Source organism: Venturia canescens, chromosome 9 (assembly GCF_019457755.1).
Source record: "Venturia canescens isolate UGA chromosome 9, ASM1945775v1, whole genome shotgun sequence".
Taxonomy (NCBI): Eukaryota; Metazoa; Arthropoda; class Insecta; order Hymenoptera; family Ichneumonidae; genus Venturia; species Venturia canescens.
Genome location: NC_057429.1, coordinates 3,694,204 through 3,706,633, shown reverse-complemented (window position 1 = coordinate 3,706,633; position 12,430 = coordinate 3,694,204). Strand labels below are relative to the sequence as shown.

At 44.3% G+C, this 12,430-nt stretch overlaps 1 protein-coding gene across 1 annotated transcript; it reads left to right on the top strand.

The window, feature by feature from the left end:
• Positions 1-3,428: 3,428 nt before the first annotated feature.
• LOC122416244 (uncharacterized) lies at positions 3,429-4,918 on the top strand. The gene is made up of 2 exons (XM_043429004.1): positions 3,429-3,876; positions 3,972-4,918. Exons 1-2 carry the CDS (start codon positions 3,429-3,431, stop codon positions 4,916-4,918), a joined length of 1,395 nt encoding a protein of 464 aa, XP_043284939.1.
• Positions 4,919-12,430: the final 7,512 nt, after the last annotated feature.

Sequence of the window (12,430 nt, the reverse complement as noted above, 5' to 3'; positions counted from 1 at the left end):
TCGTGCTATACTTGCCGGTAGCTCACCGGCGCCTTCTACCTTCTTCTTCCACGGATATCGGTACGCGACGGATCGATTGTGATCCTCGTGCTTCGGGCTTTTAACGGATTCTCTTCCAAATCTTCTAATTTTTCAACCGTTCTACTAGTGTTTTCTTTCTTAAATTTCTTGAAGTGCCCGGTTTGATTTCGCGATTTACGCCCGCGTAATTGAAGCGTTCACTTTGAGCAATTGTCGGTTTTCCTAACGTGGTTTTCGGTTCTATAACATCGGAATTATTTCTCTAACGGCTCTCTTCGATCATTTCGCCGCCATTTTGGCAACCTGTGGAATCTTCGAGAAACCATTGTGAACTCTTCGACTAATAAAACTGTGATATTTTTTCCCATTTTTTACACCAAATTCTTTCGGCTTCAAGTTATTTATTTTTCTTCACCCGGCAATACAATTCCATCCACGATCCCAACTCACACACCAGGAGATATTCCTTCCAAAAAATTACATGGTCCTTCGAGCCGGATCGTGAGTTGGATTTCGTGGAGGTTTTGTATTTTTTCCGGCATAATTTTCACGGTGAGTCGGACTTCAGTGCATAAAAAATTCGGTGCCTTCAAGGGATTCAGTGCAGTGAAAATTCTCGTGGCTGCAGGACACGTAGTCGCGCGCGCGCGAGCTCGGTATCGACCTCCGCTTTGTGCGGATCTTCGTAGCGCTGTCTCCGTCTTTCATACAAAGCCTCCAGAACGTGCTTCGCTCTCTTCTGTCACTTGGCAACAAGTCTCTCGCCGGAACACTTCAATCCTTCACCGGGTAAGGCATCGGAGCTCCGTGACGTCACCACTCTGGTTTCTCACTTCGCGAGAGAGCATCAAGTAGTAAGTACTGACCACTCTCGCACAATTTCAGTGCTTCATCTATCGGTTCTTTTCGATCGAGCCCACTGATTCACCGGAGCGATCAATGATTGACTCTCTCTAAAGACTTTTGTTGAACATTTTTGGAAATTTTGCGCGAGTGTTTCGCCGCGGCATTTCGGACACTTCCGCGAGTGATTCCGCGCGATTTTCAAAAAATTGTCTCGGTTCAATTTTCAGACTTTTGTTTTCGCGATTGTTTCGCCTCGCTATTTTTCGAACTCTTTTCGCGAGTGCTTTCGCCGCGATATTTTCGGACGCCCTCAAGCGATTTCGCCGCGATATTTTCAGACGCTTTCGCGAGTGATTTCGCATCGATTTCTCAAATTTTTCTCGGTACGATTTCGAATTTTCCCTCGAGTTTTCAAACATTTTCGCAAGTGATTTCACCGCGATATTTGGACGCTTCGCGAGTGATTTCGCCGCGCTTTTTTGGATGCTTCGCGAGTGATTTCGCCGCGCTTTTTTGGACGCTTTGCGAGTGATTTCGCCGCGCTTTTTCGGACGCTTTGCGATTGATTTCGCCGCGCTTTTTTGGACGCTTCGCGAGTGATTTCGCCGCGCTTTTTTGGACGCTTCGCGAGTGATTTCGCAGCGCTTGTTTGGACGCTTTGCGAGTGATTTCGCCGCGCTTTTTTGGACGCTTTACGAGTGATTTCGCCGCGCTTTTTTTTTGGACGCTTCGCGAGTGATTTCGCCGCGCTTTTTTGGACGCTTCGCGATTGATTTCGCCGCGCTTTTTTGGATGCTTCGCGAGTGATTTCGCCGCGCTTTTTTGGACGCTTTGCGAGTGATTTCGCCGCGCTTGTTTGGACGCTTTGCGAGTGATTTCGCCGCGCTTTTTTGGACGCTTTACGAGTGATTTCGCCGCGCTTTTTGGACGCTTCGCGAGTGATTTCGCCGCGCTTTTTTGGACGCTTCGCGAGTGATTTCGCCGCGCTTTTTTGGACGCTTCGCGAGTGATTTCGCCGCGCTTTTGGACGCTTTGCGAGCGATTTCGCCGCGCTAGTTTGGACGCTGTTGCGAGTGATTCCGCAGCGATTCTCAAAATCCGTCTCGGCATTTCTTCGAACATTTTCTCGACTCTTTCGCCATGACGACGGTTCAAGCCAAAGTTGATCGCCGTATCGCCGGTCTCTACAGCACATTTCAGTGCATAATCGGTCTTGCTGAGAATGCCCAAGAGGCATCCACCAGTAACACTTCGCGAGTTCTCGCAATAACCCGCCTAGAGCTTTTAGAAGCCGAATGGACGCGCTTCAAGTCGGAACATGCTCTCCTCCTCGACATGAATTGCGAAAATCTTCAGGAGCAGGCGTACTTCAGGGAGTCCGTCGAGGCTCAATGTCTTCAAGCATACGAAACGGCTAAAGTAGCCTATCTTACAATAAAGGAACATTACGACCGCACCGAGCCTACCGGCGCAATTCTGGCTCTCTTCCGGTCTCCCCGTGCACATCATCGCGGAAAGTGATTTTGCTGCGCTTCTACGGTACCCTACGGGTTTTTCCAGACATCCTTTTTTTTCGTTTCTACGACTTTTCAAGCGTATCGGGAGCATTGCGACTTACAATCGCAGCACTGCGGAAATACATGGGGGATACTTCATTATATTTGTTCGGGCTATTCCTTTAGTGTTGCGACGGAACAATTATGATTATTGTACCGCTAACTATTTGGGTTTCCTTCGAACGATTCGTCTTCATTCTGGTTTGCAATCGGGAGTGTTCACGACTTACAACCGTGGCACTTCCGGGCAAATTGTAGGATTAATACAGTGTATTCCTTCGAATAAGTTCGGCAATACTTCGACTTTCGCCTTTCGGTTAAAGAAATTCTCGGCTATGTGAGAGCAGCCCGCTGCTGCTTCGCAATTGAAATATTCGCGGTTCTCTTTCGAACAATTCAAACAAGTTTATTGGTTATCTTCCGGTCTCTACGTGCGCTTCATCACGTACAGTGATCCCTCATCGCTTCGACGGTGCTCTACGGAATGATCCAGCCTTCGTTCGTTTTCTACGATTTTTCGCGGTGTCCTTCGTTTGTCTTCTTTTGCCACGCGCTAGTCATGTATCATTGGTTCTGGACATTTTCGCGCGGGTTAACCAATCATGACTACGGTCCAAGCAAACTCGAACGTCGCATTCCTGGTCTCTACAGCACCTTCCAGTGCATCAGCGGTTCCGCCGACGACGCACGCGGGGAGCAATCACCGTTTATCTCTCGTCTCTTCACGTCTCTTCGGCTTCTCTCTCGGTCACGGCCTTCACTCTCCGGATTCTACCCGCTTCGCTTCCTTCTTTCACTTCAACGGGACGAAAATCCTGGCATCACTTCAACGGCTTACAGCTAGCCGATCCAGAGTTTCTTCAACCTCGGCGCATCAATCTCATCATCGGAGCCTACTCCTACGGCAAATTAAATCGAGTCGGAGGTCATAAAAGGCCAGCCTGTCGATCTTATCGCTCAACGAACCTTGCTTGGATGGACAGTACTTAGGCTAATCTCGGAGACATGCGCTATTCCGGCTTACCTTCGTCACATTCTGTCTCAGAGCTTCTAGAAATTTCCCTTCAACTTCAAAGGATCTGCACTCGCGGTTGCCTTCCCCTTCAGAAATGGACTTCAAATTCACCAGCGGCTCTTCAACATCTTGACTCTTCAGCCTTACAACCTGAAGCAGTTTCGATTAAATCGGAGGATTCGACGACGAAGCTTTTGGGCCTAGTCTGGGATCCAATCAAGGATGTGTTCCGGTTCAATCTTCAGGCAAACTTCTCTTCAACAATAACTAAGCGGACCGCACTCTCGGAAACTGCTTTCTTATTCGATCCGCTTGATTTCATTTCTCCAGTAATTATTACGGCCAAAATCTTCATGCAGGAGCTCTGGCTCGCAAAACTGCAGTGGGATGATCTTCTTCCGGAACGACTTCAACCTCGGTGGTGGCAATTTCGCGAAAGTCTAAGCGATTGAACTCTTATTTCGCGTCCTCGGTGGCTACATTCTTCTCCAACGGACTCGGTCGACCTTCACGGATTTTCTGACGCTTCGCAGCTCGCCATGGCTGCTGTGGTTTATCTTCGATCATCTTCTCCGGACGGCTCGACGTCTGTCAAGCTCATCTCTTCGAAAACAAGAGTAGCCCCTCTGAAACGGCTGAGTATTCCTCGCCTCGAGCTTTCGGCTGCTCTTTTTCTGTCTCGGCTCATTTCATACGTCCAGAAAATGCTTCCGCTAAACGGCACGCCTGTCTATCTCTGGACGGACTCGTCGGTTACTCTCACCTGGGTCTCTTCACAACCAGCTCGCTGGAAAGACTTCGTCCGGAATCGAGATTCACTCATTCAAGAATTGACTTCAACGGCAAAATGGTGCTTCATTTCAGGAAAGGAGAATCCAGCGGACTGTGCTTCGCGAGGACTAACTCCTCTTCAGTTATCCAGCATTCGCTCTGGTGGTCCGGTCCCACTTGGCTAATGAGCACTTCAGACAACTGGCCGGCACAACCAATAAATCTTCCAACGGACGCTCCACTTGAGCATCGGCCCGGCTTCATCTTCACATCCAACCTCGAACCAATAGGCGAGATTTGGGATCTTGTACATCGGTATTCTTCATTGACACGACTTCTTCGCATCACGGCAATGTGTCAACGGGCTCTTCATCGATTCGAGCGCTCCTCACCGGTTCGGACGGACATACAGCTCACTCCAGACGATCTTGAACCAGCAAGACTCTTCTGGGTGTTACATACGCAATCGGCTTACTTCTCTGCGGAACTTCGATTAATTTCAAACGGAAACTTTCTGGCTCGGGGTCATTTCCTGTCGGCCTTAACTCCCTTCATCAATTCGCTTGGAACTCTTCGCGTCGGGAGACGCCTACAGCATTCAACTCTAAATTCGGAAGTAAAACATCCGGTGATTCTTCCTCGTTATTCGACGTTTATGACGCTCGTCATCACTGACGCGCACTTCAAGACTCTTCACGGCGAAACTTAATCGACTCTGACACTCCTTCGTCCCAACTACTGGATCGTTGGAGGTCGAGCACCAATTCGACCCTTCATTCTTTGTTTCAAGAAAGGTTTACGGTTTCGAGCACTTCAAGCTCAACAGTTCATGGGTCAACTTCCGGCCAGCCGGTCGTATTTCACCCTGGAAAAGACGAACTCACCCGAGTCGTCACACTTCGCACGGCCTCAACATTCAAGCGGCCCATTTCGAAACTATGCATCCTTCCGGTTACTTCTTCGTCAACATCGGTTGCCGAAGGCGGGGAGTATGTTCAGAAAAGGGCATGGTTCGCCGTTCTCTCGCGTGGGGCCCTCAGTGCACGGTTGGTCTCTCGCTTGAGCTCGGCGGTGCCGTGCTCTCTGCGCGCGCTCCCCTCCCTCGTGCTATACTTGCCGGTAGCTCACCGGCGCCTTCTACCTTCTTCTTCCACGGATATCGGTACGCGACGGATCGATTGTGATCCTCGTGCTTCGGGCTTTTAACGGATTCTCTTCCAAATCTTCTAATTTTTCAACCGTTCTACTAGTGTTTTCTTTCTTAAATTTCTTGAAGTGCCCGGTTTGATTTCGCGATTTACGCCCGCGTAATTGAAGCGTTCACTTTGAGCAATTGTCGGTTTTCCTAACGTGGTTTTCGGTTCTATAACATCGGAATTATTTCTCTAACGGCTCTCTTCGATCATTTCGCCGCCATTTTGGCAACCTGTGGAATCTTCGAGAAACCATTGTGAACTCTTCGACTAATAAAACTGTGATATTTTTTCCCATTTTTTACACCAAATTCTTTCGGCTTCAAGTTATTTATTTTTCTTCACCCGGCAATACAATTCCATCCACGATCCCAACTCACACACCAGGAGATATTCCTTCCAAAAAATTACTATTTTTCGTCAAAATTGTACTGGAAATATTTCGTCACAGGTCTATCCTGGGACTTTGGCGATTTCTTTCCTTATACTTTAATATGTTATGCTTATTGGCAACCCAAGAGCATGCCGAAATACGTGTTGCGGGCTGAGATATGATTTTCGGCTTATAACGTTAGAAAGTTAGAAAAAAGAAAGGAAAAGAGGAAAGATTGATCAAATTCAAGACACAACAAATCCAACAGAATTGTCCATTTTCAAATGTCGCTTTTGCATTCTGAATCTAGATATTTTCGTTTCATCCAAAACGTGCCCCCGATGAAATATATTTCCAAAGTATGCCAGTGGCCGAAAAAAGGCACCCGGAAACATTTATTATGTCAGAACTCAAAGAAGCAAAAAAAATTGAGCGTACTTAATTCAACAGAGCATTAGAATTCAAAAACGTTTAAGGTACCTTCATTGGTTTTGGAGAAAAACAATTTCAGGAGAATTTAGAAATGAATTCAGAAATGTAAAAATTCAGAATAGAATAGAAAAATGAAAATTAAGAAATTCAGAAAAATTGAAGACCTTTGTGATGAATTTTCCAGATTACATGCTACGATTGGAGTAAATAATTTGAATGTTTGGCACAAATGCTGCAATACAAAAATATGAAAGTTTGAAGGTATTCGCTCCATACCGCAATAATACAAACTTCAATACTATTTGAAAAGAAACACTTTAAAACTTGCTCAACCAAGTTCCATTACATATTACCATAATCAAAGATAGGGAGTGATACTTAGCACATATTTATCCACAGAAATTTCAAAGTTCGCAGGTATCTGCTGCGATTCAATGTATCTGTGCAATGAGTTTGGAAGACAGCAATTTCAAATCCATCCATAAATGAGGAACTGAAGACTTTTGTAGTGAATTTTTCACTTTATGTTTATGTTACAGTGAGAGTCAAAAAGTAAAATGAATAGCACAGTATATAAATTTTATAGTTTGCAGATTTTTGCTGTATTTCAATGATCCAAATCTATAGTATTATAGTGAAAAGTTGTTAAAAGTCATGATGTTACATTAAAATTACATAGCGCACATAACATTCAGAAATTCTGTAGGTTTCCATGATGTTGGCAGGTATTATACTTAATCGCATCCAAAACTGAGCAACTGTAGACTTATCGTAATGAATCTTTTCACTAATAATTCCACATTTGCAGTTTGTAGAATAGGAATACTCAACATACACGTCATTTCATAAGTATTGATGTCAAAATTTGTGTTTGCCTACCGCATTCCGAAGATTCGACTTTTCATATTATCAGCAAAAAAAACATCCAAAGACTTTTTGGAACAAGTTTCAAAATTATTACTGGACAGACCAGGTGGAAAAAGAATAACTACACTTATATCAAGACCAGAAACTGTTTTGAGAGTCTGATGTACAAAATGTGCGTTTGATGATCATAACTGGAAACCTCTTGAATCACGTTATCACAATCAGCATGAAGAAATAGTAGAAAATCATAGGACACATATTAGACAACCAATTAATATTATGTATCGATCTGCTGCAAACCGATGGAGTCAAAACAAGGATCGGAAAGAGCAGAGCCAAACTGAATGGGAAGCAAAATATGGGAATATTCAAAAATAATGATGACACAAGAAATAAATTAGAAAACATTTATTCAATTGAAGTTTCTAACATCATACTAACAGTTCCGTGTGTTTTTGTTTTATTAATTATTTATCAACCATGCCATTTCAGATCAAAAAGAAAATTTGAGGTTATAGGTTGACGCACGTTTTTCCTCACAACTTTGAACTTTCAGAACTCTTTTCGATTAACTGATTTGACTTATCAAGTTTATATTATTTACCAACTATACAAACGTTCGTTACATTTGTCGCGCCTTCGTAACGTCAAACGCCGGCTGATTCGTTACCACACAACTATCAAAGCGAACTCGTATACATAATCTAATTACACACATGACATATAACCATGCTTTAACTGACGACATATTTACACTGGACAATATCCCTCGCACACTGGTTCAATTAAAGGAATTAATACTTATTTCCAATCGAACGAAATAATAAAATTTGCATCACCCAAAAACACACGGATCACAGACTACATTTACGCGGCCGCTTTTATACCGGTTTAATTCACTAAAAGACCGGTTTTCTTAATATTATGACACCACATCACTATTTTTACTGAAATAATAAATATTATGCACTCTACTAAACAACAAACATTTTTTTAAATTAAATTTAGATCGCACTTTGTTATGTCGAAACTACGTTTGTTCATGATGCTATCAAAAACTGACAGATGGTTGTACATATATACGTTGACGAAATCTGAGCGTGGTTACGTTCATGGAGTGTGACCGTGGATACGTTTATGGAGTTTAAACGTGGTCTGTCAGATAGAGTGAGCCAATCAGAATGCCTTGAGATACAACTCTACTACCACTAACTCACGTCAAAACGCGTATACGTATACGTCGAACTCGTAATGTGTCAGTAACTTTTGCATAATCTTGAGCCCGTGCAAAGTTTTTTTTCAACAATTACGCCACCGATCATGCTCATTTTGGGCGGAATCGAAAGAGAATTTATTAATTAATCTCCAGTTCAATTTTCAAAGTCTTAGATGACTTATGAGTTTCGTATTTGAACAATATGACATGCCAATTTTACCCCCACCACGGCGAATCGTTTTATTCAGAGAAAGTATACTCGGCGAGAGCCTCAGGCCAGCAGACGACAGAGCTGTCAATGTACTTGTCCCGAGACTCTACCGAGTCTCTTGATACTCGGCGAGAGCCTCAGGCCAGCAGACGACAGAGCTGTCAATGTACTTGTCCCGAGACTCTACCGGGTCTCTTGATCCAAGTTACATGCAATATAAAAATGTATCATATCAATTGAAGGCCAAGTTTTTATTGAGCATTTGGAATATTTACCCAACAAATCGGAAACTTTGATTGAAAAATTGACGTTTTATGCATAGGAGTCACTAATCATTCATAATAATTATTTTCGAGGAAAAACAAGCTCATGAAGCAAAAGTTATAAAGAAAGTTACGTGCAGTACTAAAATTGATTATATCCATTCGAGGCCAAGTATTTATTAGTAATTCGAAATATAATCTCCAGCAACAAATAAGTGTTGAGAATCCTCATCGGGCTCAGAACGTTTCATTGAAATTACTAAAAAATTAATAGAAATAAAAAATTGCAGAATCTTCCTTTTGAATAATAAGAACGATGGCAACCTTTTTTTTAACCAGAACATATGAAAATCGGTAAAAACTCACATGAAAGTCATTCGTTACTTCAAGAAGATACAGACTTTGAAAAATCGATTCCCCTCCAACTTTCAGGATCGCCTGGTGTTATTCACAACATTCAACTTCGATTGGATCGGTACAAATTATGTTCAAATACGTCTTAAACGTACTTGTCCAGCCCATCACTTTTTATTCGAATTGCTCATTCGAAAAAAAAAAAATCAGGGCTCTTCTATGATCACAAATATAATGAAATTTATAGAAATAAAAAGAACATCTCCAAGTAATTTGAACTTGACTGTTCTCAAGTTCGTATTGCAATAATAGCAATTTCCACTTCACATTCCCTTCAGTGAACACTGTGACGTGACATTTTGCCCCGCCACTCGTGCGGACCGTGTCGACCAGTGGACCGGGTTTGCGGCCCATTTTGACGGTACTTCGACTTGTCGGTCGCTGTTCGGAACGAAACTCACCGCTACGTAATGTTAAGATTTAGTTTAAGAATTCGCGCCTATTATCTGTTGCGCGACAATTACCTTTTGTTTTACCTATTCCCGGCCCGTGTTGGGAAGAGAGAGAAAGAGTTCAGTTTTCGTGTGTTACCTTGATTCCAATATTTCAGAAATCTACTGTAGTTTCCGAGGTTTGGCCCTGCCTCGGCCACGTTGGACCGAGCGCATCGCTAATTTATACCACCCACACTACCTCGCTGTTCAAACCGATCTCGCCCGCGGGGAGCACTCTTCTCACATCGTCTTCGAGCTTCGAACATCACTCTCGACCTGCGGACGGCTGAGAGGACACGCTGGCATAGGCCATCCGTTGAACGCCGCCCGTGCCTCTCCCGCCGTAGCAACCGAGAGTTGCACCGTCCGCACAGCTGTGAATTCGGGTGCCACGGTCCGTGCAATACGGCGCCTCGGTCGGTGGGGTTCGGGGGAGTTTCCTGGAGGAGAGGTGCTGCAATTGCCTGGTGGCTTATCGTCGTGGGCCCACCGTGACTTCATGACGTCTGGAGTCATGAGGGAGGCCTCCCCTCTGCCTTTTCAGAGATGCCCGCCGGATCCCCAAGAGGAAAGGCACTCGGATCACAGCCATTTAGTCGGGAGGAGCGTTTCACGTGGGCGGAAGAGGCGAGAGCAGCGAGGAACATCATGCAATTAAGCATAGCATGGAAGCGGTGCAGAAAGTAATTTCCGTACGCGCTTCCCTTTTCGAATTTACCGCGAATGCGCGAGCCGGGAGGCCGAACGCTAGTTCGCGCCCGGCGTGTGAGCGCTGCGGTCCTGGGTCCGAGTGGTGGGGAGAGCGCCGAACACCGAGGACCGCTCGCACGCACAATTAGTCTAATTCCGAGCACCGTACTGACGAGTCCAGGTTCCAGCCACGACCATCGAGCCTATCCTTTGTGCGGCGAGTTGGATCCCTCGGTAAGTCCGTTCTTTATCTCCCCGAATCGTTTGTCTTGTTGAGCTTTTTCGTGTGTTCTTTTTCGGAATATAGTTCCGGGTTTTAGTAGCTCTATTTGGCGTTTTCGAGAGACTTACGAGTCGAAGTATCGTGCGAGATTGCGGCCGATACTTCCCGGGTCTCGAATTTTGAGGATGTAACGCTCAGCTAGACAAATCGATTCCTTTAAGTTGGTTCAATCATTTCATGCATTAAATTCCGTAAAATTGTCGTTATTAGAATTATATCCTTTGAGTTTTCGTTTTGTAAAAGCGCTGAAATAATGCGCAATATCTTTCGAGTACCTCTGTCTCTCTCTCCTTGCACGTGCCGAGGGCTCTAGCGAGCGCGCCCGGTCGCGCGATGTTTTCGTGCTTGCTCTCTCGCACTTGTTGTCGCGCTACGGACTATACGGCGGTTAGTAGCGTCTTCGTTTAATATTATATTTTGTTCCATTCTTCTGTATCGCGTATTATTATTCTCTCGTAGTTGAACAGGCGTGCAGCGTATTGCCGCTTTCCGATACCTTATTCTTTTATTACGTTAACTGTTACTTAAATTATTTATCATTCTGTCATTACTTTGTCGCTCGCATTTTCTCACACTAGTACTTTACCTGCGTTTTACCTGCAGTCCTCGCGACTGATTAGTTGTACCTACAGTCCTCGCGACTGATTAATTTTACCTACAGTCCACGCGACTGATTAATCGTACCTCCAGCCCTCGCGGCTGATGAACTTTACCTGCGCATTACCTACGGTACTTGTTACCGGTTACCTTTTACCTACAGCCCTCGTGGCTGATTAATCGTACCTCCAGTCCTCGCGGCTGATGAACTTTACCTGCGCTTTACCTACGGCCTTTGCGGCTGGTTACGTGTTACCTGCGGTTACCTGAGACACTCAATTCGTGGGTGTCGAATAACGAATGTGAGGCGTGCGAATATGCGAAGCGACAGATCAGTTCTATTATTTTCATTATCCAGATTCTACCCGTCACTTGTATTATATCGTTTGAAATCATGGCCGATCCTTAAAAATTTACCGAATCTCGTATCTTATTATTTTGTTCTCGATTGTTTGCGGCGATCCACATTAATGTCTTTCTTGTACCTTTACGCGTCGTCACGGAGTTGAATAAATTGTGAATATTTTGCCAAATTACTATCTTGTGTCGATTATGTTATTTTGTACCGTCGAGTAATCGACGGTACTCCGTACCTGGCGCCCAATTCACTCTCGTGGCCGGAGAGTCGTGCGAGCAGACGAGACGGGTGAGCCGAGAAGGGATCAATTGTACCCTCGCGGGGAAAATTGCGTTACAAATGGCGCCCAACGTGGGGTACGAAAAGTAGCAATTTATTAGAGTCCAGAATGTCGTAATGGCGAATTTTGATTTCGTATTTCGTGCTTCGCGTTATTCGTTGCCATAGATTTTTCGGTAACCGTTACGCCGTAGATCCGTATAGCCCGCGTCGCGAAATTTCGATCTATTTTGGCGTTGCGTTTGTAAACATTTTTTTGCGATAGAGAGACCTCGACGTGCTGGGAGATCTTGAGAGATTTTGATCTTTGTTTCTTTTTCTGACTTCTCTGAATATTTCGTATTATTGTGTTTAGCGGACATTCCGGAGAACAGAGGCGTTGTTATTGTGGTGTGACCAAATAAAATTTGTTTTTTCCTTTTACCTCTCGTGTAACTACGATATATTGTTCTGACGAAATATTATTTCAATTTCTTTTGTACGCACTTTATATTGGCCTGGTACGCTACCAGCCGTATTAACTTCTCGCCTTATTTATATTTTTTTTTCTCTCTCACCGTTTCTGCCTCAGTACCTCTATTGTGCCGCTTAACCTGTGCTATGTTTAAATA